At 46.4% G+C, this 24,333-nt stretch overlaps 1 protein-coding gene across 3 annotated transcripts in view; it reads left to right on the top strand.

Moving 5' to 3' along the window:
• The window catches only part of LOC310697521 (uncharacterized protein), a 119,158-nt gene that overhangs the window by 88,675 nt on the left and 6,150 nt on the right, over positions 1-24,333 (top strand). For 2 of the 3 annotated variants that reach the window (XM_083484240.1, XM_083484238.1), the window contains exons 3-6: positions 19,977-20,036; positions 20,938-21,157; positions 22,073-22,218; positions 23,849-23,965. In XM_083484240.1, coding sequence (XP_083340366.1) covers positions 21,133-21,157; positions 22,073-22,218; positions 23,849-23,965 — 288 coding nt within the window. In that variant the 5' untranslated portion in view covers positions 19,977-20,036; positions 20,938-21,132. Of the gene's footprint in view, positions 1-19,751; positions 20,037-20,937; positions 21,158-22,072; positions 22,219-23,848; positions 23,966-24,333 lie in introns of those variants that run through there. The other variant, XM_083484239.1, reaches the window with a different exon arrangement.

Here is a 24,333-nt window from a genome sequence, read left to right on the forward strand (position 1 = left end):
TTCCTGCTGGTTTTTTCCCCTCCCCCCCTTTTCTAAGCTGCTAAGCCACTTATCAGCTGATCCGATCAGCAGATAAGCCGCTAAAAGCCGCTAATAGCGCTAATCCGCTAATCCGTCAATGGGCTTGCTTCGCAAGACGAAAAAACCGCTAGACGAAGAGAATCCCAGAACGGATTCTTTTCGTCTTGCGAGGCACCACTGTCAAATGGACGGGGTATAAATAATTAAATTGTTGTTGTTCTTATAATGGAATAGGAGGTCCCTATTTTGATCAGGGAAATGTTGAAGGGTGTGTAACTGGTGGAAAGGGGGAAAGCAGTGGTTGGGATACCCGCTGGGAAGGTGAAAAGCCCCATAGAGAGGGTGGGGGTGGAGGGTGAAGTCTCAGAAACATGGCACCATTTTCACCCTTACTACAGGCTTGTAAAGTCAGGCTGTGTTGTCGTCCGTCCGTCCCCCCCCCCCCCACACACACCCACAGACGGGGAAGACTGCACTCACAGAAGGGCTGAACCAAATGAAATCATGGGCACGATTTGAAGTTTGAGCAGTGGGAAGAAAATGATAATATATGAAATGGAGGAGATATATTAGCTGAAATGTGTGGTGTTATGCAGAATGTGAAAATGATGGGCCTATTAACAGTGTGGAAGGAAAAGTGGGAAGTCAGATTCCTAGAGAAATGTATAACAAATCTGAAATGTTATATTAATTGGCTGAAGTTATGAAAATGTAATAAAAATCTTAAGTAAAAATAAAAAGTAATAAGAGAGATTCAGAGGGTTTTCTGTTGTAATAATGATGATGATGATGATGATGATGATGATAATAATAATAATAATAATAATAATAATAATAATAATAATAATAATTTATACCCCGCCCATCTGGCTGAGTTTCCCCAGCCACTCTGGGCGGCTCCCAATCAAGTGTTAAAAAGAATATAGCATTAAATATTAAAAGCTTCCCTAAACAGGGCTGCCTTCAGATGTCTTTTAAAGACAGGATAGCTGCTTATTTCCTTCACACCGGAATCTTCCTGTACATCACGAATCTCCACCCCCAGGGGTACACAAATTCAACTTCTGTTTCCCGCCCCACAAACTTAAGTTCTGCCCTTCCCATTTGGCCAAAGTGTTCTTCATACCCTCTGACGTTCTGAAAAGCCGCCGCAGTCGTTGACTTCTCCTAATAGACACTTTTATAAAAATAATACGTGCAAATCATGTGCATGAAAAAATGTGCGTGCAATAAAAGTGTACGATAAAATGTGAGTCAAAATAACAGACCTAAAAAGAAATGCCTTCTATTGGAGGGAAACGGCTTTAGTCAAAACGGCATATAAATGTGTTATCTTGCAACAAACACACAGAGATGTGGTGGTACAGTGGTTAGAGTGCCGGATGAGGACCTGGGAGACTTGGGTTCGAATCCTCACCAAGCCAGGATACTTGATGGGGGTGACTTTGGGATCCCTGCCTCTCTCAGCCTGCTCTCCCTCGCAGGACTGTTGTAGGGGCTAAATGCAGAAGAACTTTGTTTGCCACCCTGAGTTCCTCGGCGGCTGCTCAGGGAGCCTTTAACGGCCCGATTCTTTGAAGTCACACATAAATGGCTGGCGTTCAGGGTGGGGGTCAGGCTTCCAAGGTGAAACTACGGAGCCGGCGGGGTGGGGTAGGGGAACTGGGGTGTGGAAAATGACCAGAATGCATAACCTAAATATTTCCCGCAGTGCCAACGAGGGACAACACTGCCTTTGTTCTGGCAAGAGAAACACCCATAATCTTTCTGTGCCCTGAGAAGGCCTGTCAGAACGCTTGACGAACGCCAGCCCCGGGTTTACTCTGACGCCAGAGGAATTCTCTCCCCCCCCCCCCCCCCGTTAAACCTGACCGACCGTGAGGTCAGAAGCAATAAAGAGTGCCCAGGAAGGTTCATTTTGTGCAGGAGGAGAACATCCGTTGGCAGCACATGAGGTAACTAATATCAAGGTTGTGGGTTCGAGCCCCACACCGGATGAAAGACTCCTCCTGCCTTGCAGGGGGTTGGACCGGGTGACCCTTAGGATCAGAGTAAATCGTTTCCTCTGCCGGAAGGAGCTCAAGAAACCAGGCTGGGAAGAAACCACAGCATTCTTTCAAACACTGCCCATCCGCAGGCCTCTTCTCCCTGACCGCTTCCAGGGAGCCAGTGTGGTGTAGTGGTTAAGAGCGGTGGACTCATAATCTGGGGAACCGGGTTCGCGTCTCCACTCCTCCACCTGCAGCTGCTGGGTGACCTTGAGCCAGTCACACTTCTCTGAAGTCTCTCAGCCCCACTCACCTCACAGAGCGTTTGTTGTGGGGCAGGAAGGGAAAGGAGAATGTTAGCCGCTTTGAGACTCCTTAATGTAGTGATAAAGCGGGATATCAAATCCAAACTACTACTCTTCCTCTTCCTCTTCTTCTTCTTCTTCTTCTTCTTCTTCTTCTTCTTCTTCTTCTTCTTCCTGCGTTTCCAGGGATTCCTTGCAACATTTCCGCCCCTGGCTCTGCTCAAAAGTGGCCCTGCCAGGGTGTTGCATGGCAGGGTCCCAACCCCCCCCCCCCACTTGGCAACAGTATTTTAGGTTACTGAGCTAAAAAAAGGCCACAACTTAGAATCATAGAATCCTAGAGTTGGAAGAGACCACAAGGGCCATCGAGTCCAACCCCCTGCCAAGCAGGAAACACCATCAGAGCACTCCTGACATATGGTTGTCAAGCCTCTGCTTAAAGACCTCCAAAGTCGGAGACTCCACCACACTCCTTGGCAGCAAATTCCACTGTCAAACAGCTCTTACTGTCAGGAAGTTCTTCCTAATGTTTAGGTGGAATCTTCTTTCTTGTAGTTTGGATCCATTGCTCCGTGTCCGCTTCTCTGGAGCAGCAGAAAACAACCTTTCTCCCTCCTCTAGGTGACATCCTTTTATATATTTGAACATGGCTATCATCTCACCCCTTAACCTCCTCTTCTCCAGGCTAAACATGCCCAGCTCCCTTAGCCGTTCCTCAGAAGGCATCGTTTCCAGGCCTTTGACCATTTTGGTTGCCCTCCTCTGGACACGTTCCAGTTTGTCAGTGTCCTTCTTGAACTGTGGTGCCCAGAACTGGACACAGTACTCCAGGTGAGGTCTGACCAGAGCAGAATAGTGTGGCACTATTACTTCCCTTGATCTAGATGCTATACTCCTGTTGATGCAGCCCAGAATTGCATTGGCTTTTTTAGCTGCCGCGTCACACTGTTGGCTCATGTCAAGTTTGTGGTCAACCAAGACTCCTAGATCCTATTCACATGTACTGCTCTCAAGCCAGGTGTCACCCATCATGTATTTGTGCCTCTCATTTTTTTTGCCCAAGTGCAATACTTTACATTTCTCCCTGTTAAAGTTCATCTTGTTTGTTTTGGCCCAGTTCTCTAATCTGTCAAGGTCGTTTTGAAGTGTGATCCTGTCCTCTGGGGTGTTAGCCACCCCTCCCAGTTTGGTGTCATCTGCAAATTTGATCAGGATGCCCTTGAGTCCATCATCCAAGTCGCTGATAAAGATGTTGAATAAGACCGGGCCCAAGACAGAACCCTGTGGCACCCCACTAGTCACTCTTCTCCAGGATGAAGAGGAACCATTGATGAGCACCCTTTGGGTTCGGTCAGTCAGCCAGTTACAAATTCACTGAGTGGTAGCATAGTCAAGACCGCATTTTACCAGCTTCTTTACAAGAATATCATGGGGCACCTTGTCAAATGCCTTGCTGAAATCAAGGTAGGCTACATCCACTGCGTTCCCTTCATCTACCAGGCTTGTAATTCTGTCAAAAAACGAGATCAGGTTAGTCTGACATGACTTATTTTTCAGAAATCCATGCTGACTATTGGTGATCACAGCATTCCTTTCTAGGTGCTCACAGACTGTTTGCTTAATGATCTGCTCCAGAATCTTCCCTGGTATTGATGTCAGACTGACTGGGCGGTAATTATTTGGGTCCTCTCTTTTCCCCTTTTTGAAAATAGGGACAACATTTGCCCTCCTCCAGTCTGCCGGGACTTCGCCTGTTCTCCAGGAATTCTCAAAGATGACTGCCAGTGGTTCTGAGATCACATCTGCCAGTTCTTTTAATACTCTTGGATGCAGTTCATCTGGCCCTGGAGACTTGAATACATCTAAACTAGCCAAGTATTCTTGTACTATCTCCTTAGTTATTCTGGGCTGTGTTTCCTCTGCTGAATCATTTGCTCCAAATTCTTCAGGTCGGGCATTGTTTTCTTTATCGGAGAAGACTGAGGCAAAGAAGGCATTGAGGAGTTCAGCCCTTTCTGTGTCCCCTGTTTGCATTTCACCATCTTCTCCTCTGAGTGACCCCACTGTTTCTTTGTTCTTCCTTTTGCTACGAACATACCCATAAAAGCCATTTTTGTTGCTTTTAACTTCTCTAGCAAGCCTGAGTTCATTCTGTGCTTTAGCTTTTCTGACTTTGTGTCTACACGTGTTGGCTATTTATTTGAATTCCTCTTTGGTGGTTTCCCCCCTTTTCCATTTTTTGTGCACATCCTTTTTTAATCTTAACTCAGTTAAAAGTTCTTTAGATAGCCACCCTGGCTTCTTTAGGCACCTTCCATGTTTCCGTCTCATTGGTATTGCCTGACGTTGTGCTTTTACTATCTCCCTCTTAACAAACTCCCAGCCATCATGAACTCCCTTTCCTTTTAGTATTACTGTCCATGGGATCTCACCCAGCACTTCCCTAAGTTTTATGAAGTCGGCTTTCTTAAAGTCAAGAAATTGAGTCCTAGTATGCTTGGCTGCTCCTTTCCGCTGTATAGTAAACTTCAGAAGAGCATGATCACTCGCGCCTAATGATCCTTCCACTTCTACCCCACTCACCAGGTCATCAACATTGGTTAGGACCAGATCTAAAATGGCTGTTCCTCTTGTTGCTTCTCCCACTTTCTGGACAATGAAGTTGTCTGCAAGGCCAGTGAGGAATCTGTTTGACCTTATGCTCTTGGCTGAGTTTGACATCCAACAAATATCCGGGTAATTGAAGTCCCCCATTACTACTATCTCCCTTCCTTTTGCATGCTTGGCCATCTGTTCCAGGAAGGCATCATCTATGTCCTCCGTTTGGCTTGGGGATCTATAGTAAACTCCCACAATGAGGTCTCTGTTATTCTTCTCTCCCTTAATTTTGACCCAAATGCTCTCACTTTGGCTTTGAGGTTCTAAATCTTGGATCTCTTCACAGGTATACACATCCCTGACATATAACGTCACTCCTCCTCCTTTCTTGTCTGGTCTGTTTCTCTGAAATAGATTGTATCCCCCCATTATTACATTCCAATCGTGGGACTTATCCCACCAGGTTTCAGTGATGCCTATTATGTCATGTTTAGTTTGCTGGACCAAGAGCTCAAGCTCATCTTGTTTATTTCCCATGTTTTGCGCATTAGTGTACAGACATTGAAGTCCATTAATCATTCCCCCGTGTCTCTTATTTAAGGATTTTTTCCTCCCTCCACTAGGTCCGCGTGCTGTTTGCTCCATTTGGTCTATGACATTTGGATGATCATCTTCATTAATTGATAGACTCCTACCTTCAGGAGCACTGTCTCCCTCCCCCACATTAGTCAGTTTAAAGCCCTCCTGATGAGGTTTCTGAGATTTTTGGCAAAAACATTCCTCCCAACCGTTGTGAGGTGCAGCCCATCGCTTGCCAGAAGTCCATCTTTGAGAAACTGCAGTCCGTGATCTAAGACTCCAAACCGTTCCTGTTTACCCCATTTGCGAAGCCAGCTGTTCACTTCCACTATTTTCCCCCTCTCTCCCTGGGCCACGTCGTTCAACTGGGAGGACAGATGAGGTGACAATTTGTGCATTTAATTGCCTCAATTTCCTGCCGAGAGCCTCGTAGTCTCTTTTGATCTTCTGGAGGCTATTGCTTGCAGTGTCATTGGTTCCCACATGAACCAAGAGGAAGGGGTATTTGTCAGTGGGTTTTATGATTCCTGGCAGTCGTTCAGTTACATCTTGGATCTTAGCCCCTGGGAGACAGCACACTTCCCGAGACATCTTGTCAGGCCCACAGATCACTGCTTCTGTTCCCCTCAGTAGGGAATCCCCTATCACCACTACACGCCTCCTCTTAGGTTTGGTTGGGGTTCTTCCATGAGCTGTCCGTTCCAAGGTCGCCTGCACATTCCCTGAGGACTGACTTTGCTGCTCGTCTTCATATACCTGATCGACTGTAATGAGGGAGAGATCCTCAAATGGAGTCTGTTCTTCGTCTTCCATGCTAGGGGAGAGGACTTCAAAGCGATTGTGTATTTCTAAACAATCAGAGCGAACCCTTGGCCTCCTACTTCTTTGAGTCACGTTTCTCCATATATCTGGCACCTATGTTGGTGAACTAGCCTCCTTCTCAGGGGTGTCCCCTGTCTCCTCCTTGGTGGAGACGGTGTTCTCTGTTGCTTCCAAGAAGAGCTCAAGCTCTCTAATTCTTTGGAGCGTAGGTTACAGATTGTGAGCGGTATTGGTTTAGGCATTGGACCTAACCGACTATATCTGACTCCCACCCATCTCTGCACGGAGTCCGGGAAGAGTTAACCACCAGTAGACTGAAATTTAAAAAATTAAGGTCATATATATATATATACAGTGTATATATATATATATATATATATATATATATATATATGTTCATAACTGTACCAAGTAAACACGTACATAAATATATAAACCACATGTCTGAAGCAGCACAGGAAAACAGCCCTGGAACCATTTTGACTCCCAAACTGTCTGTGTATGAATAGGGTGAGCCTGTGACCTGGCTCTGGAAATATTTGTCATCACAAAAGACTGGCCAGGCTCCCCAGGGTATCCAATCAAGTAAGCATTAACAGGTAACCTGCCAGACAGGAGGCAAACAACGCACTCAGATTTCTGCTGTAGACCGCCCTTTCTGTGATGTATGTATGATGTATCTGGGGGTGGTCTTGGACTCCAGGGCGGGCAATTTAAAATGTCTATATAAGGGCGGGCACACCTTGCTTCTGGGTCCTCCTCCTTTCCTGCGTGTGAGGGGAGCACCCTGTTGCAACAGATCAATAAAGACCAGGCTTACGAGAGCTGCTTTGCTTCTCAATATTCTCTGGTTGGCCTCTGTTATTTTCTCCGACCGATGGAGAACCTGCAAAGGACTCTATGAGGGCTCTTGTGTCCCCCATAAGGGAATAAGGGCAGATTTTTGTTTATTACAGTTGCCTGGGCAGTGACACAGCTGGGAATCCCCCCCAATCGCGCAGGGCTGGCCACACCCCTGCGCATGTGGAGGGGTCATGGGTGCCCACAACTCCACCTCCTCCTAAGGCAGAAGTGGCTATGTCACCCACATCCCCTGTGGCGGCTCTGGGGGCTCCTGGCTTGGCAAACATCTCGGCCAACACACCCAGCTGACCTTTGCCACAAGCCAACAGGCACATTCCTGCCCAACCGAGAAGCAGTTCATAGAATCCTAGAGTTGGAGGGGACCCCAAGGGTCATCTAGTCCAACCCCCGGCAACGCAGGAACTGCAGCTGACCCCTGTTTGAAAACATCCAGTGAATCGTAGAATCGTCATACAGTAGAGTAATGCCTGATTAAATAGTTCAAGAATCCACTGCTTATATTTCAAAATTCAGGGTGGAGAAAAATCAATTGTTTTTTAAAAAAAATAAAATAAAATGGATTTTTTAATTTAAATTGTTTTTGTTTTTTATTCCTGGGTGGGGAAGATCGACAAGACTTATTTCAGGCGGTTATCTGCCTGCCATTCAGACACCTCTGTTTAGCATGATGGTTCCTGAGCTGGAGGAACAGGTTTTCACCTCTTTTCAGATGTTGTCAGGTGCCAATTTGGAATCAAGCCATTGTGGCATGAATTCGCCCAGGCCTCTTTGAAAGCCATCCGAGTCGGTGGCCGTGAGGCGTTGTGGCAGAGAGTTCCACGGTTTAAAATTCTGCTGGATCCAGACCTGGAAGAGCTGCCAGCTTTCCTTTCTAACAAACAGCTCTGAGTGGATAGCTCAGTCGGTAGAACACAAGACTCGTAACCTCAGGGTCCTGGGTCTGAGCGCTTGGGGCCCCTTCCAAGTCTGTAACTCCATTCTTCTATTCTATTCTTCCCTTCTTTCACAGCAGGCCAGTGCAGTAAACGGACAACAATTCTCCGGCTTCGGATCAAAGCTTCTGCAAAGGCACTCCTGGAGAGAACCAAGTTTTCTGTTAAAAGGGGAGTTTTCCCCATCCTTCTTTGAAAGCGTTAGGGATGACGGTTGTGCCATTTCCTCAGCTGAGCTGTGGTCCTTGAGCAGACACTTGCGACTGTTTACAGAGGGCTAAAAATAAGCGCTGCTATGAAGACAGAGGCATGTCCCAGCGTGGCAGTCTAAATATTGACTGGAGCCCACGTCAGAAGATGGAATTGGTACACTGCATTCTTCATTATTTGTACATGAGCACAATTCAAAGTGTTGGCGCTGACCTTTAAAGCCCTAAATGGCCTCGGTCCAGTATACCTGAAGGAGCGTCTCCACCCCCATCGTTCTGCCCGGACACTGAGGTCCTGGCAGTTCCCTCACTGTGAGAAGCAAAGCTAAAGGGAACCAGGCAGAGGGCCTTCTCGGTGGTGGCACCCGCCCTGTGGAACGCCCTGCCACCAGATGTCAAAGAGAATAACAACTACCAGACTTTTAGAAGATATCTGAAGGCAGCCCTGTTTAGGGAAGCTTTTAATGTTTAATATATTATTGTATTTTAATATTCTGTTGGAAGCTGCCCAGTGTGGCTGGGGAAGCCCAGCCAGATGGGCAGGGTATAAATAATAATAAATAATAATAATAATAATAATAATAATAATAATAATAATTCATAAAGCACAGCAAGTGACCTGCAGAGAGAGAGAGAGAGAGAGAGAGAGAGAGAGAGAGAGAATATTGTAGAGTTGGAAGGGCTCTCCAGGGGTCATCCAGCCCAACCCCCTGCAATGCAGGGATCTCACCCACACCATCCAGGACAGATGGCCGCACAACCTCTGCTTAGAAACCTCCAAGGATAGACATAGCTATATAGATACACACACTCCAACATTTCTCCGATGGAAATAGGGATGTCCTAAGGAAAAGTGAGACATTCTGGGATCAAATCGGAAACTGGGGTGGTTTCTGAAAATCTGGGACTGTCTCCAGAAAATAGGGAGCCTTGGAGGCTCTGCGCGCACACACACAAAACTATGAAAGGAAAGGTAAGGGGGGGGAGTTTAATGAAATAACAATAATAAAAACAGGGAACATATCAGGGATGTTCCCTGATACCAAGATGAGGGATTCTATGGAATGCAGATAGAGAGAATTGATAAGAATAATGATCTGTTGTGACCTTGAGAATAGATGAGCCTTTTTGTGTTTTGGCTCATCTTCCTCTTTTTTCTTTTTTCTTTCCCCTTTTTTTCCCCTTTTCTTTCTCTCCCCCCCCCCTTTTTTTTTTCTTTTTCCTCCTCCTTTCCTTTTTCCTTTCCCATAATGGCTTATGTTCTATGCCACATGCTTTGATATTTTCTGTAGTTTTTTTTAGCTTTTTCCATTATTATTAAGGAATTTTCTTTTGTAATTTCGGTTGTCTATATTTACCTGTATTTGCTTAAAGCAAAATAAAAGTATTTAAAAAAACAACAATAATAATAAAAACATATCTGGAAAAATAGGAATCTGCCTTATCAAAGCTCGCTGCTCTCTCGTCTCGAATCAGCCTCTTTGGGAGTCAGGTCACTAATCTCTGGCGAGCTGCAGGATGGGTGCATGTGGTTCAAGGAAGGTGATGGGAGGTTGGAGAGATTGAAGGGCGTGAGACGGATATGTTGGGCAACATGAAGGGGCAGAACAATGAGGCTCCCCTTCCTTAAACTGGGGGGATTACCGTTGGCAAGCAAACTCCCCAAACCGTGCCAGGTTTTGGAGTAGCCCCACTGAAAGGGGGGGGGCAATAAAGGTGTGTTTCAGCGGGGGGGGGGTGCCTTGAGGTGTTTTAAAAAATATCATTTGCAGAACAAATGACTCATCAGGCAGATGAAAAGGTCTCTGTTGGAGGAGAAAGTGAAAATAAGAACAAAAGGGCCATTGTTTGCATGGCTGTAATTCAGGAGCGCATAGCTGAGCTATGGAACTCCCTGCCACTGCAGATGGCAACGGCCACTGACCTTGAGAGAAGTTTGGGCAAATTAAGGGAGGAGAAGGGGAAAGATTGTTAGAAAAAAGCCCTGCAGATAACAATGTCCAGAAGTGGGGCTTCTCGGCTACAAGGACACAAAACTGCCTGTTTCCAGAGCCTTGGAAGCTGTTGCAGATCCTCCAGGTGTCCCTATTTCGCAGGGACAGTCCTGAATTTACAGCAGACATTCCGGTATCTGATTTGATCCTGGAATGTCCCGCTTTCCTTTAGGATGTCCCTGTTTTCATCAGAGAAATGTGGGAGGGAGGGAGTTATGTGACCCTCAAGCCAAGGAGATAAGTTCCATCCAGGGGTCCTTTACCTTTAATATTATTATTATTATTATTATTATTATTATTATTATTATTATTAATACCTCGTCCATCTGGCTGGGTTTCCCCAGCCACTCTGGGTGGCTTCCAACACAATATTAAAATACAGTAATGCATCAAACATTAAAAGCTTCCCTAACATTAAAAGCTTCCCTTTACCTGTATAGGGAAGTTTTCTAATGTTTTTCTAATGTTTCATGTTGGGCAACCCTGTTAGATGGGTGGGGAGTAATAATAATAATAATGGCCCTATTTCCATCAAAGAAATTCACCGGGGAACAACAAAAATTTCAGTTTCTGTTGTATGAGTTTTTTCAATTGTTCTTATATGTTCTTTCAATGCTGATTTCAAATCGATTTTCATGTACACACTATAGTTATCTTTCAATTTCCGACTATAAGAACAGTTGAAAAACCTCATGCAACAGAAAATGAAAAAAAAAATGTCCCCCGGTATACTGTGTATCCCAAGGGAATACATTTTTTTTTGCATAACTCAAAGTGTACATAGATATACATGTCATTTTCAATGCTATATAAGTCACTTACATTTATACTCATATTGTACTACTTTGGCTATGTGTTTAATAAAATATTGAATTCTTGCATTGTGAAAAACAAAGATTATGGTGAAAAGTGAAAAACATGAATTGCCAAAAAAAAACCTAGAGCTTACAGAACAAAACCAACTTCAGATATGAAATCAGCACGTCAAAATTAGGTTAGAACAACTGCAGGTGTCAATGCAACAAAATTTTTGTTCCCCAGTGAGAATAATTATAGAATAAGACACCCAGAGAAATGTTGGAGGGTATGGGCTTATGGGGCAGACAATGCAATCTCTGACGTATTGAATGCATGCGGCCCCCTTTATGGGAGGTCAAGCGTCTCCATCCAGACCTTGTAAGCTGCTCGGAGAGCCGGCAAGACAGCATTGCTGGAAGCGACGCACCCTCTGCCAGACCAAACAGAGCACTTTGTGGTCACTTGATGGATTTATCTTCTCCCCGCGCCTTCTGCAGCTTCTCCCTTAGATCAGGTGCAACCGCTCAGTCTTCTGCGTAGGCCAACGTTGCAATCATATGGGGACGAGGGGCAGCTGTGCACCCCCAAAGGTTGATAGATACCAGCTCCAGCTGAGGTCTGCAGGTCCCTGAAGTTTGCACTGCCTGGGACTCACCAAATTTGCCACATGTTCTGAAAGGCCGTCTCTTTTCCCCAGGTGGGAAAGCCAGTGTGGTGTAGTGGTTAAGAGCGGTAGTCTCGTAATCTGGGGAACCGGGTTCGCGTCTCCGCTCCTCCACATGCAGCTGCTGGGTGACCTTGGGCCAGTCACACTTCTCCGAAGTCTCTCAGCCCCACTCACCCCACAGAGTGTTTGTTGTGGGGGAGGAAGGGAAAGGAGAATGTTAGCCGCTTTGAGACCCCTTAGTGTAGTGATAAAGCGGGATATCAAATCCAAACTACTACTACTACTGCTCTTCTTCTTCTTCTTCTTCTTCTTCTTCTTCTTAACAGAGACATCTGTGCATCTGCCATAGGGAATGCCTCTTTCAAATAGAGCCATTCAATCTCTAAACAGGTCTTGGCTTAACATGAGTCAATAGTGTGATGCAGCAGCAAAAAAGTTTAATGCTACTCTAGGTAGCATCAACAGCAACATAGTGTCCTGGTCAAGGGAAGTAAAGGTACTGCTCTCTTCTGCCTTGGTCAGACCACACCTGGAGTACTGCGTCCAGTTCTGGGCACCACAATTTAAGAAAGATGTTGAGAAGCTGGAAGGTGTGCAGAGGAGGGAGACCAAGATGATCAAGGGCCTGGAAACAAGAGACCTGATGAGGAATGGTTGAAGGAGCTGGAAAAGAGGAGGCTGAGATTTGAGAGCCATCTTCAAATATCTCAAGGGCTGTCACAGGGAAGATGGAGGAAGCTTGTTTTCTCCTGCTTCAAAGGGTAGGACTCGAACAAAGGGCTTCAAGTTACAAGGAAAGGGATTCTGATTAAATATCAGGAAAAACTTTGTGACAGTAAGAGCCGTTTGACAGTCTCCCTCAGGAGGTTGTGGCCTCTCCTTCCTTGGGGTTTTTTAAGCGGAGATTGGATGATCCCTGCTTGGCAGGGGGTTGGACTGGATGACCCTCGGGGTCCCTTCCAACTCTATTAATCTGTGATTCTTAGCCTAACCTCCCTCACAGGGTTTTTGTGAGGATGAAATGGGCAGCACAATTCAAAGGCATCCCTCCATTGCCAACACACCAGGAAGAAGAGTCCAGAAAACCCAACGTGGATGAATAGGCTTTATTTATTAACTTGAACCATTTGAGGATCTGCAAAAACAATTAACTAGTCAGATTCAACCAATGTAACCAAATCAACTTAAATGTGGGCAGGTGTTCATTAATACATGGGGGTAATTTCTGCCCCGATCACCTGGGCAAGGTAACAGCTGCACTCTGTGTGCCCACAGCAAGATTTCCTGAGATCCTCCATCTGTGGCCCCATTAGCCAATGTCCACCCTGATGTGTCCGTCAGGCCAAAGGGCACCCCAGCACCTGCAGGTCATGCCCCACAGCAGTCCCTACGGGATGCCCACAACCCGAAACTTCCTCAGGTGAGCGTTCCATTGTCCCTGAAATGTTCTGGAAATCTGAAATCTCTGAAATCTGCCTGACCATTAGGTCCAGTCGTGGCCGACTCTGGGGTTGCGGCGTTCATCTCACTTTATTGGCCGAGGGAGCAGGCGTACAGCTTCTGGGTCATGTGGCCAGCATGACTAAGCTGCTTTTGGCGAACCAGAGCAGCGCACGGAAACGCCGTTTATACCTTCTCACCGGAGCAGTACCTATTTATCTACCGTACTTGCACTTTGACGTGCTTTCAAACTGCTAGGTTGGCAGGAGCAGGGACTGAGCAACGGGAGCTCAACCCGTCGTGGAGATTTGAACCGCCGACCTTCTGATCGGCAAGTCCTAGGCTCTGTGGTTTAACCCACAGTGCCACCTGCGTCCCTGCCAGGACCACATGCCAATTAGCCAAACCGAAGGAACAACACTCCAACGAACATCACGCAGACCCTCCCAGTGCCCCTAATTTCCAGGGACAGTCCTGGATTTACAGAAGCCGTCCCGGTTTCTGATTTGATCCCAGAATGTCCCGCTTTTCCTTTTGTTGTTGTTGTTTAGTCGTGTCCGCCTCTTTGTGAGCCCCTGGACCAGAATACGCCAGGCCCTCCTGTCTTCCACTGCCTCCTGCAATTTGGTCAAACTCATGCTGGTAGCTTTGAGATCACTGTCCCACCATCTCATCTTCCATCATCCCCTTCTCCTTGTGCCCTCAATCTTTCCTATTTTCATCGAAGAAATGTTGGAGGGCATGCAGTATGGAGCAGGTAAAAAAGAAGAGTCAATTAGAGTCTACCAAAAAGGATCCTGCTCAGCCCCAGGAAAAAAGACAACAAGGGGTGGGAGCCAAATAACGAAGAGGGGAGAGAATGGTTCAGAGCAGGCTTAAACAGCCTGTCAGCGCCTCTCCCTTTGGGGCGAAATCACCCGTCACACTTGGTCTGGAAATGTGGACGCTTGCCATGTGCAGAGAAGTTTCTCCCCGGGGTTAGGAAGTTTGCTTAAGCAACCTGGTATCACTGCACAAAACAGCCCCCGGCTCGGGGAAACTGTTTTGCTCTGTTGTTATTTCTCGGGCAGCTTTTCGAAAGCAAACACCTTGACGGATCTCTCCAGGGGGGTTGCCCAACCGGCTGCAAATGGGCCTGGAGCCAGCCGGCCCCTGCCTAGGGCCTCGGGCTCTATCCTGGCTCACGGCATTCTTTCTGCTAAGCCCTGAGGCGCAGCGGCAGCAGGAGGCCCCATTAGCTAAAGTGGTGCTTCAGGTTAAGAACAGTTTCAGGGTTAGGGTAAGGGTTAGGACCTCTGGAACAAATTAAGTACATAACTAGAAGTACCACTGTAAAGGTAAAGGGACCCCTGACCATTAGGTCCAGCTGTGGCCGACTCTGGGGTTGTGGCGTTCATCTCGCTTTATTGGCCGAGGGAGCCAGCGTACAGCTTCCGGGTCATGTGGCCAGCAGGACTAAGCCGCTTCTGGCGAACCAGAGCAGAGCACAGAAACGCCGTTTACCTTCCCGCTGGAGTGGTACCTCTTTATCTACTTCCACTTTGACGTGCTTTCAAGCTGCTAGGTTGGCAGGACCAGGGACCGAGCAATGGGAGCTCACCCCGTTGCGGGGATTCGAACCGCCAACCTTCTGATCGGCAAGTCCTAGGCTCTGTGGTTTAACCCACAGCGCCACCCGCGTCCCATTATTATTAAATAGGACATCCCTATTTTCATCAGAGAAATGTTGGAGGGTATGCTGATTTAACCAGTTCATCTTTTGCTTAGCAGAGAATGCTTCTTATAAACAGAGATCTCCTTCCACCTCCTGTATTCAGCAGAGAATGATGTTTTCTTAGATCAGGGATGGGGAAATATACCTGCTGGCCTCTGGGTTTTGGAGTCTGGAGACATCTGCGGAGTTGCAGAGCTTCTTCCCCGACCCTAATCTCCAAAGTGCTGTTCCCTGCAAAGCACGCCCTGCCCTACGACTCCAGCACCCTGGCCTTCTCAAAAGAAGGAGCCCATTCATCAGTGGCATGGTGGCAACCTGTCATTAGCTGTCTTGAGGCATCTCTGCCTGTCTAGCCAGAAGCCCAGCAGACAAAGGGGAGGTCTGGGTCAGAGGTGGCTTTCCACACATACTGCGCAAGGTTGCTCTCTGCCTTTGTTGCCTTTGGGATCTACCAAGGAGTTCAGCGGAGGTCCCAGAAACAGCCTAAGGCCAAGAGATCCAGGATGAACCAGGAAAAGCCCATGAGAAGCCGTGGTACAATAATAATAGCAGCTTCCAACATGTATAAAAACACAATGAAACACCTAACATTAAAAACTTCCCTATACAGGGCTGTCTTCAGATGTCTTCTAAAAGTCATATACCGGTAGTTCTTTTTCTCCTTGACATCTTATGGGAAGGCGTTCCACAGGGTGGGTGCCACTACCGAGAAGGCCCTCTGCCCAGTGCCCTGTAACTTCACTTCTCGCAGTGAGGGAACCGCCAGAAGGCCCTCGGAGCTGGACCTCAGGGTCCGGGCTGAATGATGGGGGTGGAGACGCTCCTTCAGGCATACAGGGATGAGGCTGTTTAAGGCTTTAAAGCTCAGCACCAACACTTTGAATTGTGCTTGGAAACACACTGGGAGCCAATGTAGATCCTTTAGAACCTGTTTGTTTGTTTGTTTGTTTGTTTGTTTGTTTGTTTGTTTGTTTTTCCCATGCTTATTTCCATGCTTATTACATACAAAAAAAGAGGGAACAATACTGAAAAGGGGGTACAACTTAAGAGGGGAGGGGAAAGGAAAGAAAATAAAATAAAATTTACACAATCTGTTATCAAGATAAAAATTATGACAAAAATTTGTGATTACAATTTCATGTTACAATAAAAGTAAAAAATCTCATTATCTTTTATACCCGACTTCCCATTTATTCCTTAATTCTTTTTACATAAATTTACTGCCATATCAAAATACTATTTTTTATGTTAATATTTTCACAGTTTATAAATGTTTCTATTTATATAAGCAATTAATAAAAAACTGCTGGGATCACTCAAAAGCTGCTACAGATTTTAACATGGTATAATTTTGTTTAAGATATGTTCTGAAGGCCTCCCATTTTGATACAAATTCAACAGAATGTTATGTGGTCCTGGCGGCCGCTCCCAATCACCAGTCTAGCTGCCACGTTCTGGATTAGTTGTCGTTTCCGAGTCACCTTCCAAGGTAGCCCCACATAGAGCGCATGGCAGTAGTCCAAGCGGGAGATAACCAGAGCATGCACCACCCTAGCAAGAAACGTTGACGGGTATGGATGAGCTCCCTTCCAGCTCTGGTAAGGCAAATTACCATGTTCCTGCTTGCTAGCTTTGCAAGAGCTGGTTGGCCTGATCCTGCGGGGCTCTCCTTAGCTCTTAGTTTAACCTTTGAAAGACTGGCTGATTGGATTTCTACCTAGCCGTTCCTCCAATAAGCTCAAGGCTGCGTTCCGGCTTTCTCATGCTCGCATTTCCGCCTTACCTTGTCAGGTAGGCCCACTCTCAGAGTGCCCATGCAGACTCGTGCAATGCCTACAAAGAAGTAAACCCTGCTGAGTCAATGGGGCTTATTCCCTGTGTTGTGTGGCAACCCCACACTTCGCTGCTGTCTCCAGCTAGGAATAGGAACAATCACCAGCCTGAAAAGACCTGGAGAGTGTCAGGATCTCAGCCTACACTCAAGTAGGACCCTAGGAGAGACACATGCCTGACTGGCATGTTCTCTCCCTCCCGTAGCTGTCAACGTTTCCCTTTTTTAAAGGGAAATTCCCTTATTCCGAATAGGATTCCTTGCAAGAAAAGGGAAAAGTTGACAGCTATGCTCCCTCCTGATCGTTCATTTGGGAGCTTCAAAAGCTTTCTTCAGTCTGAACATCACAGCGACCGATGCCAACAGACACCGGTACACTTAGGGATCCACAGAGTTTGCACACCTTGCGTGACAGACCTCAGCAACTCAGCATTTTGGCTAATCTACTTTATTTACATACACACAGAGCACTGCAACATGGCACCCTCTCTCTCTAGCATCAAACATCCTGTCTCCGTCACTTCCCACTCTGTGGAGTCATAACATATACAGTGGTACCTTGGGTTACAGACGCTTCAGGTCACATACGCTTCAGGTTACAGACTCTGCTAACCCAGAAATAGTACCTCGGGTTAAGAACTTTGCTTCAGGATGAGAACAGAAATCGTGCTCTGGCGGCGCAGCGGCAGCAGGAGGCCCCATTAGTTAAAGTGGTGCTTCAGGTTAAGAACAGTTTCAGGTTAAGAACGGACCTCCAGAACGAATTAAGTTCTTAACCCGAGGTACCACTGTACTGTCATGTGATAGACAACAATCCCATAACTGCAATCACGGAGCAGGAATTCTAAAAGTGAGATGTTGCCAGACAGTGTAGGCATTCCCAAGCCAAATGGGCGTATGGTCCGACTTGATGTAAAGGCAGCTGGAGTCGGATGCAGCCTCTAATCTAGAGGAAATCACAGGGTCTGAATTAAAACCAAACCATAGAGTTGGAAGGGACCCCAACGGTCATCTAGCCCAACCCCCTGCAATGCAGGAATCTTTTGCCCATGTGGGGCTTGAACCCAGAACCCTGAGATTAAGAGTCTCCTCCTCTACCGGCTGAGCTCTCCCTTTCAGTGCAATTTTAGTTGGATATGCTGTCAAACGTGTCTCAGGTCAATCCCTGGCTAAGTGACTTGAGGATCGGGACCTAAGGCCTGTTAGGGGTTGGAGGGGCAGCTGAGTCAGGGTCTATTTAAAGGGTGGGGTGGGGTGGGCTGCTTAATTGAATCAGAGCTTGTCTCCATTGCTTTCCATGCAATGGAGCAGAAGGAACCAAGGAGTCTGGCAAAGGTAGGTCTACCTGCATCAAACTGAGTCATAAGACTTTCTGAATTCATCGGTTTTTGGCTTCCAGGAAGAAGGCTTGGACCAGCAGGGGGTGGGGGGGAGTTTCTCCATTTATTTAGCATTTATTTTAATTTATACTTGCGTTTATTTCGTACTGCGTTGATTTGGGGGGAAGGCTTTTTGGACTTTCCTTTCAAAGACCTTCTTGGGAGAATGGTTTTATCATTCTGCAAGCCCTTCGCCTCTTTCTCCGGAGAACCAAGATGGCTCAGTCAGTAGAGCACAAGACTCAGGGCTGTGGGTTTGAGCCCCATGTTGGCCAAAGAATGGCACTCGCTGACCTTTGGGGTCCCTTCTGACTTTATGCCTCTGTTTTTCTGTGGTTCCTGTAAATTGCTTGAATCGTGCGTTTTGCATTGGCTTCCTCGACCTTGCCCCTCCAGATGTGTTTTGGCCTACAACTCCCATGATCCCTAGCTAGCAGGACCAGTGGTCAGGGATGCTGGGAATTGTAGTCTCAAAACATCTGGAGGGCCGAGGTTGAGGAAGCCTGCTTATTACATTCTTGCAGCAAACCTGGGAGGTAATCTGTTACTGTTCTCACCTGTGCACCTGAGAAAAGCTCCGTGTGAGGATATAGTGAGGAAGCGTATATCCCGGCCCAATGACCCTGAGAAGTAGGCGAGGCAGAGAGAGAAAGAGAGAGCGAGAGGCCATGATTGATCCAAGGTCACCCAGTGAGTGAGCTTTGTGGCAGAGTGGATTTGAACCCAGGTCCCAGCCTGACACACGAACCGCGAACCTTTGTGTTTTGATCTAGTTTTTTGTAGCTCTAAATTAATGCCTCTTATCAGCCTGAGTAGCACCGAGTTAGAAACAGAAGAGGAATGTAAATGGGTAAAATTGATGGTAATTGCAGGCAGACGGGTTATAGCGAGTAATTGGAAAAATGCAGAAGAGCTAGGGGTGAACCAATGGAGGAAGAAACTGAAAAATATTATAATTTAACTGTGAAGATACACAAAATGAAAGGGTTTAAGGTCAGTGAGGAGGAGGAGGATTGGTTTGAGAAAATATTGAATTATTTGGCTAGGTTTGAACAATTTGGGGCAGTTAAAATGTTAAAAGTTAAATAAACCTTGTGGGGGGAGGAGTGTTAAGGTATACAGAATTGTACATATGGTTGATTTGAATATGTTGTTATTGATTATGTATACCCAATGTACCAGCCACCTGGGAGGTTTCATTGTGTTTTGGTTGTTGGTTAAAAATAAAATAAAAAATAGTTTTTTAAAAAGTTTTTTTGTCGGTAGAGCACTACTTGGGTACAGCAACCAGGAGTTATACAGCAGGTTACTTCACAGGGTTTTATTTTGGAGGGACTGAAGTCCTGTGGCCGATATCTGCGCATGCTAACCTGCCTGTCTCTATGGGGAAATTTTGGTGGGTTGGCACCGAGGGCATTTCCAACACCCCCTTTCCCCCATCCTGTTTCCCTGGAAGCAAAGTTTCCTGGAAGCAAGGGCTCAGGGCTTAGCCTTAGAGACTTCAACAACACACCTGTGAGGTGCAAAAGAAGCTTTCTTCTTCTTTTTTTAATAGTTGTGTATTCACTGATGCAACAAGGACTGGTGCAGGAGCTGATGATATGATTATTATTAAAATTTGTATACCACCCTATACCTGCAGGTCTCAGGGCGCTTCACAGGATAAAAACACGATATAAAAACACAAAATACATAAAACAGAAACAACCCAATAATCCTCCCCAACACATTTTGAAAGGGCATCGGGTTTCTTGCACTCTGATTAAAATCTCGTGGGACAGTATGTGCTTCCCTTCCCTCCTACTAACTTGGCAAATTGGGCTCTCTTCCTATAGACTTCTGTGTCACGGACAGTCTGGTTTGTAAGAAGCCCTTGTCGTCTGCTGGCGTATCTGGTAAGTCACAGTCGGGGTCGGTTTGTGGATTGGGCCTTTTTAGGGTGTCGGGGTGCTTGCCGGTCTCCCCAAGTCTGGTCCCTGGGGCTGGCGAGGAACCCAGCAGCAGGGAAGGGCTGCTTGCGGGCTTCCTGGTTTACCTGGCTGTCCTCTGTTGGAGGCAGGATGCTAGGCTAGAAGATGAAAGACTATTGAGATGCTCATAATATTACTTTGCAGGGTTTGAGGCGGTTAGGAATCTGTCAAATTGGGACAGAATAAAAGAGAGCATCTTTTAGGAATAGCAAATTGGCAAAATGAATTGGAGAGGTGCGGAAAGGGAACTTTTCCACTCGTTCTCTTGCCGCACCAGGACATGGCAAGTTGTTTTTCACAGAGTCTTGACATCTTCGGTTTGTCAGCCCTAGATGACAAGCTTTTCCATTTTAATGTATTTTTCATCTTTGTTGGAAGCCGCCCAGAGTGGGTGGGGAAACCCAGCCAGATGGGCGGGGTACAAATAATAAATTATTATTATTATTATTATTATTATTATTATTATTATTATTTATTAATAATTAATCAAGGTGGCTTGAGAGATCTGAAATATATTCCTTTAAGCTTGAATTTGTTTTTATTCTGGGTTGTCTTATTTGATGTTTTAATGTGTTGTAAACCGCTTTGAGATTTGTTCTTTAAAATGTAAAGTGGTATAGAAATGGAAATAACACGCAGCACTGGTGAAACCTCAACAGCCAAATCTCCCAGTGTTTATTCCTTTCACCTCTTGGGATCTGCTGCTGAGGTTCAGATTTATGTTTTATTTTCCCTGTATATCCCATTCTACATGTCTGTGTCGGCTACGAAAGCCTGCAACTGCTGTACGCCTCTAAATCGCTTTCCTTTGCTCTTGGCTGTTCAGTTCCAGTTCCTTCGCAAGTTCTTCCCCTGGGCTCGCCTCACCATCCCTGTGCGGACCCCCACGGGCAAAGCATCCCTGGCACAGCCTCCGGACCGACCCGTGCGCCACGCCAAGAAGCGGCTGGGAACCGTAGCGCATGTCATCCTTGCCTTTGCCCCTCTGAGGCTCCAGCGTGCTTTCGGATATCTGACCGTCATGGAACGGGATTTGGTCCCCAAAGGTGAGACCCGGGGGCAGGGGCAAAGGAAAGGGGCAGGCGTCGCTACGTAGGGCGCATATTTACGGAACCACCTCTCCTGGTCTGCCTGGCAGAGGACCTTAAGGTCCATGAATAATCATAGTTTAGAGGTCCCGGGCCCTAAGGAAGTCAGACTATCCTCCACCAGGGCCAGGGCCTTCTCAGTGATGGCTCCGACCTGGTGGAATGCTCTGTCCCATGAGACTAGGGCCCTGCAGGATTTAACCTCCTTCCGTCAGGCCTGTAAGACAGAGCTATTCCACTTGGCCTTTAATTTGAATTCAGACTGATTTCCTTTCTCTTCCTTCCCCCTCTCCTTTTATGAAGATCACCCGCTCTGAGACCCCACAGCTAATTCTCCCCTGGCCTCCTCACTGGCCCAAGTAGGACCAATTCAGCCAGCTAGCCCTGGGGATTATCGGATTGATTTTTTATTTTTATTGTTATTCATGTTTTTATACTGTATTTTATGCTGCTTTTAAATTTGTTGGTAGCTGCCCTGAGCCCTGTTTTTGAACCAGGAAGGTTGGGGTATAATTTTATTGTTGTTGTTATTATTATTAATTATTATTATTATTATTATTATTATTATTATTATTAATTTCATGTGCATTTTTGTACACATTTGAACCCTGGGCTCCCAGGGCCAGCACTCAAACCAGGGCACCACCTGGCTCACTTTCTGGATCTACCCCACCAAATGAACCCTCCTCCTCCTCCTCTTACTGTTCAAAATCATAGAGTTGGAAGGGACCCTGTGGATTACCTGGTGGTCCGACCCCCTGCAATGAAGGAAGAGGCAGCTGCCCCACACGGGGACCGAACCTGCAACCTTGGCAAGACCTCTGCAGGTTGTTTTGTTTTTGTCTGTTTTTAATCTTGCTGCTCCTCCTGCAGAGACCCTGGACGCCCCCGTCCGCCCATCGGGCAAAGGGAACAAAAGGAAAAAAGACGATGTTACTCTAGAGGAGGAACTCTGCTGGGCTGAGCTGCTCCAGAAAGAATTACCGGATGAAGATGATCCCGAGGACCCGACTTATGAGGTGACTCTGAGACTCGGGAGCACATTGTTAACGCAAGCAAGTTGTTTTCCCCACAACCGCTTGACACAGCCATCCAAATGTCGGCCCTTGACTTATTTTGAATTTCATCCGGATCTCCCCTTACCGGGGAGACATGTCCGGGCAGAACGATGGGGGTAGAGACGCTCCTTCAGGTATACAGGACCGAGGCCGTTTAGGGCTTTAAAGGTCAACACCAACACTTTGAATTGTGCTCAGAAACGTCCTGGGAGCCAATGTAGGTCTTTCAAGACCGGTGTTATGTGGTCTCGGCAGCCGCTCCCAGCCACCAGTCTAGCTGCCGCATTCTGGATTAGTTGTAGTTTCTGAATCACCTTCAAAGGTAGCCTCATGTAGAGCGCATTGCAGTAGTCCAAGCGGGAGATAACTAGAGCATCCACCACTCTGGCGAGACAGTCTGCAAGCAGGTAGGGTCTCATCCTGCGTACCAGATGGAGCTGGTTGACAGCTGCCCTGGACACAGAATTGACCTGCACCTCCATGGACAGTTGTGACTCCCAGGCTGCGCACCTGGTCCTTCAGGGGCACAGTAACCCCATTCAGGACCAGGGAGTCCCCCACACCTGCCCACCTCCTGTCCCCCCAAAACAGTACTTCTGTCTTGTCAGGATTCAACCTCAATCTGTTAGCCGCCATCCATCCTCCAACCGCCTCCAGGCACTCACACAGGACCTTCACTGCCTTCACTGGTTCTGATTTAAAAGAGAGGTAGAGCTGGGTATCATCCGCATATCAGTGAACCAAACCTCCTGATGATCTCTCCCAGCGGCTTCATATAGATGTTAAAAAGCATCCAATCTTTACTTAAGGCCATGCTTACACCATATGAATCCTGATTGACGCGGTTTGTTAAAGTGTGGTTCTGTTAACGCCTAAGTTTCCGGTTTGATACCCGTAAGGGACAGCTGCATATTCCTGCATAATGGAGTTGGACTAGATGATTCCAACCCCGTGATTTTACGAGTTCTTTGAGTTCTGTGATACCAGTTAAAACAGCTGAGGTTCCCCCTCAAAGAATTGTGGGAGTTGTAGTTTAAGGGTGTTGAGAGTTGTTAGGGGGCTCCCATTCCCCTCCCAGAGCCACAATTCAATTCAAATTTTAATTTGCATGCTGTCTTTCTGTATACACAAGTAGTTTACAAGCTGAAGAAACAACAAAGATCGCACACGCCATAATAATCTGATCCAAAACAAAAGTCGTAATGAAAACATAACTTTAAAATAAACAACTTATTTCAAAGAAAGCAAGACTCCATTATCGTGTAATGGTACACAATGAAGTTAAATATCAGCAAACAATAATTAAATGGAAATTCACTCTTAACAATTACCAAAAAAAACACACTAAATTGTTAAAAAAATTAAAAACTAAACGAGGAACAATAAAAAAACAGCAGGCCCCAATGCCTAAACTCCCACCATGCATACAAAACCATATAAAAGTGTCAAACTGAGAAACAAATCTATAAAATTATTGTTTTTTAAATGGGACTTAAAATGGGCCTTCAGTTCCCAGAGTTTGGCGCGAAGAGTGATGGATTGATTGACTGAACAGCCATTGATCAGCCCCTTCTCTGTGTCCCCTTCCCAGTTTACCGTCTCTGAGACGGACAGCGAAGAATACAAATCTCAGAACGACACCGATGTCAATTTGGAGGTGGAGGAGAAAGATGGATTCTTGATGCTGAAGGAAGACCCAGCTCAGCAGGTTACGAAAGATGATTTGCCCCAGAGGAGGCAGTGAGGGGGAAACAAAGGGCCCTCTTCACGTCCTCAGAGGTGCTCTTGACGTCTTGCCAATGCCGAAAGAGGACATGTTTCTTCTTACTGGCTTAGACTTAAAGATGGGTGGGGGCCGCATTCTGCTTTTCTGGATGAGCCAAAGAGGCTGTCACACAGCACAGTGTTAATATGTGGAACTCACTGCCTCAAGATGTCCTGCTAAGTTTGCTTAAGGCTTAATTCCAATACATAACAGATTATTTTGTTTGTTTTCCTGGCTTCCCACTCCATTTCCCACTGTGTTTTTTAATTTTTCCCGCTTGCTGCACCCTGTCTTCTCTCTCATATCTTAAC

The sequence above is a fragment of the Podarcis liolepis genome (genome assembly GCF_965112155.1).
Source record: "Podarcis liolepis genome assembly, chromosome: 18".
NCBI lineage: Eukaryota > Metazoa > Chordata > Lepidosauria > Squamata > Lacertidae > Podarcis > Podarcis liolepis.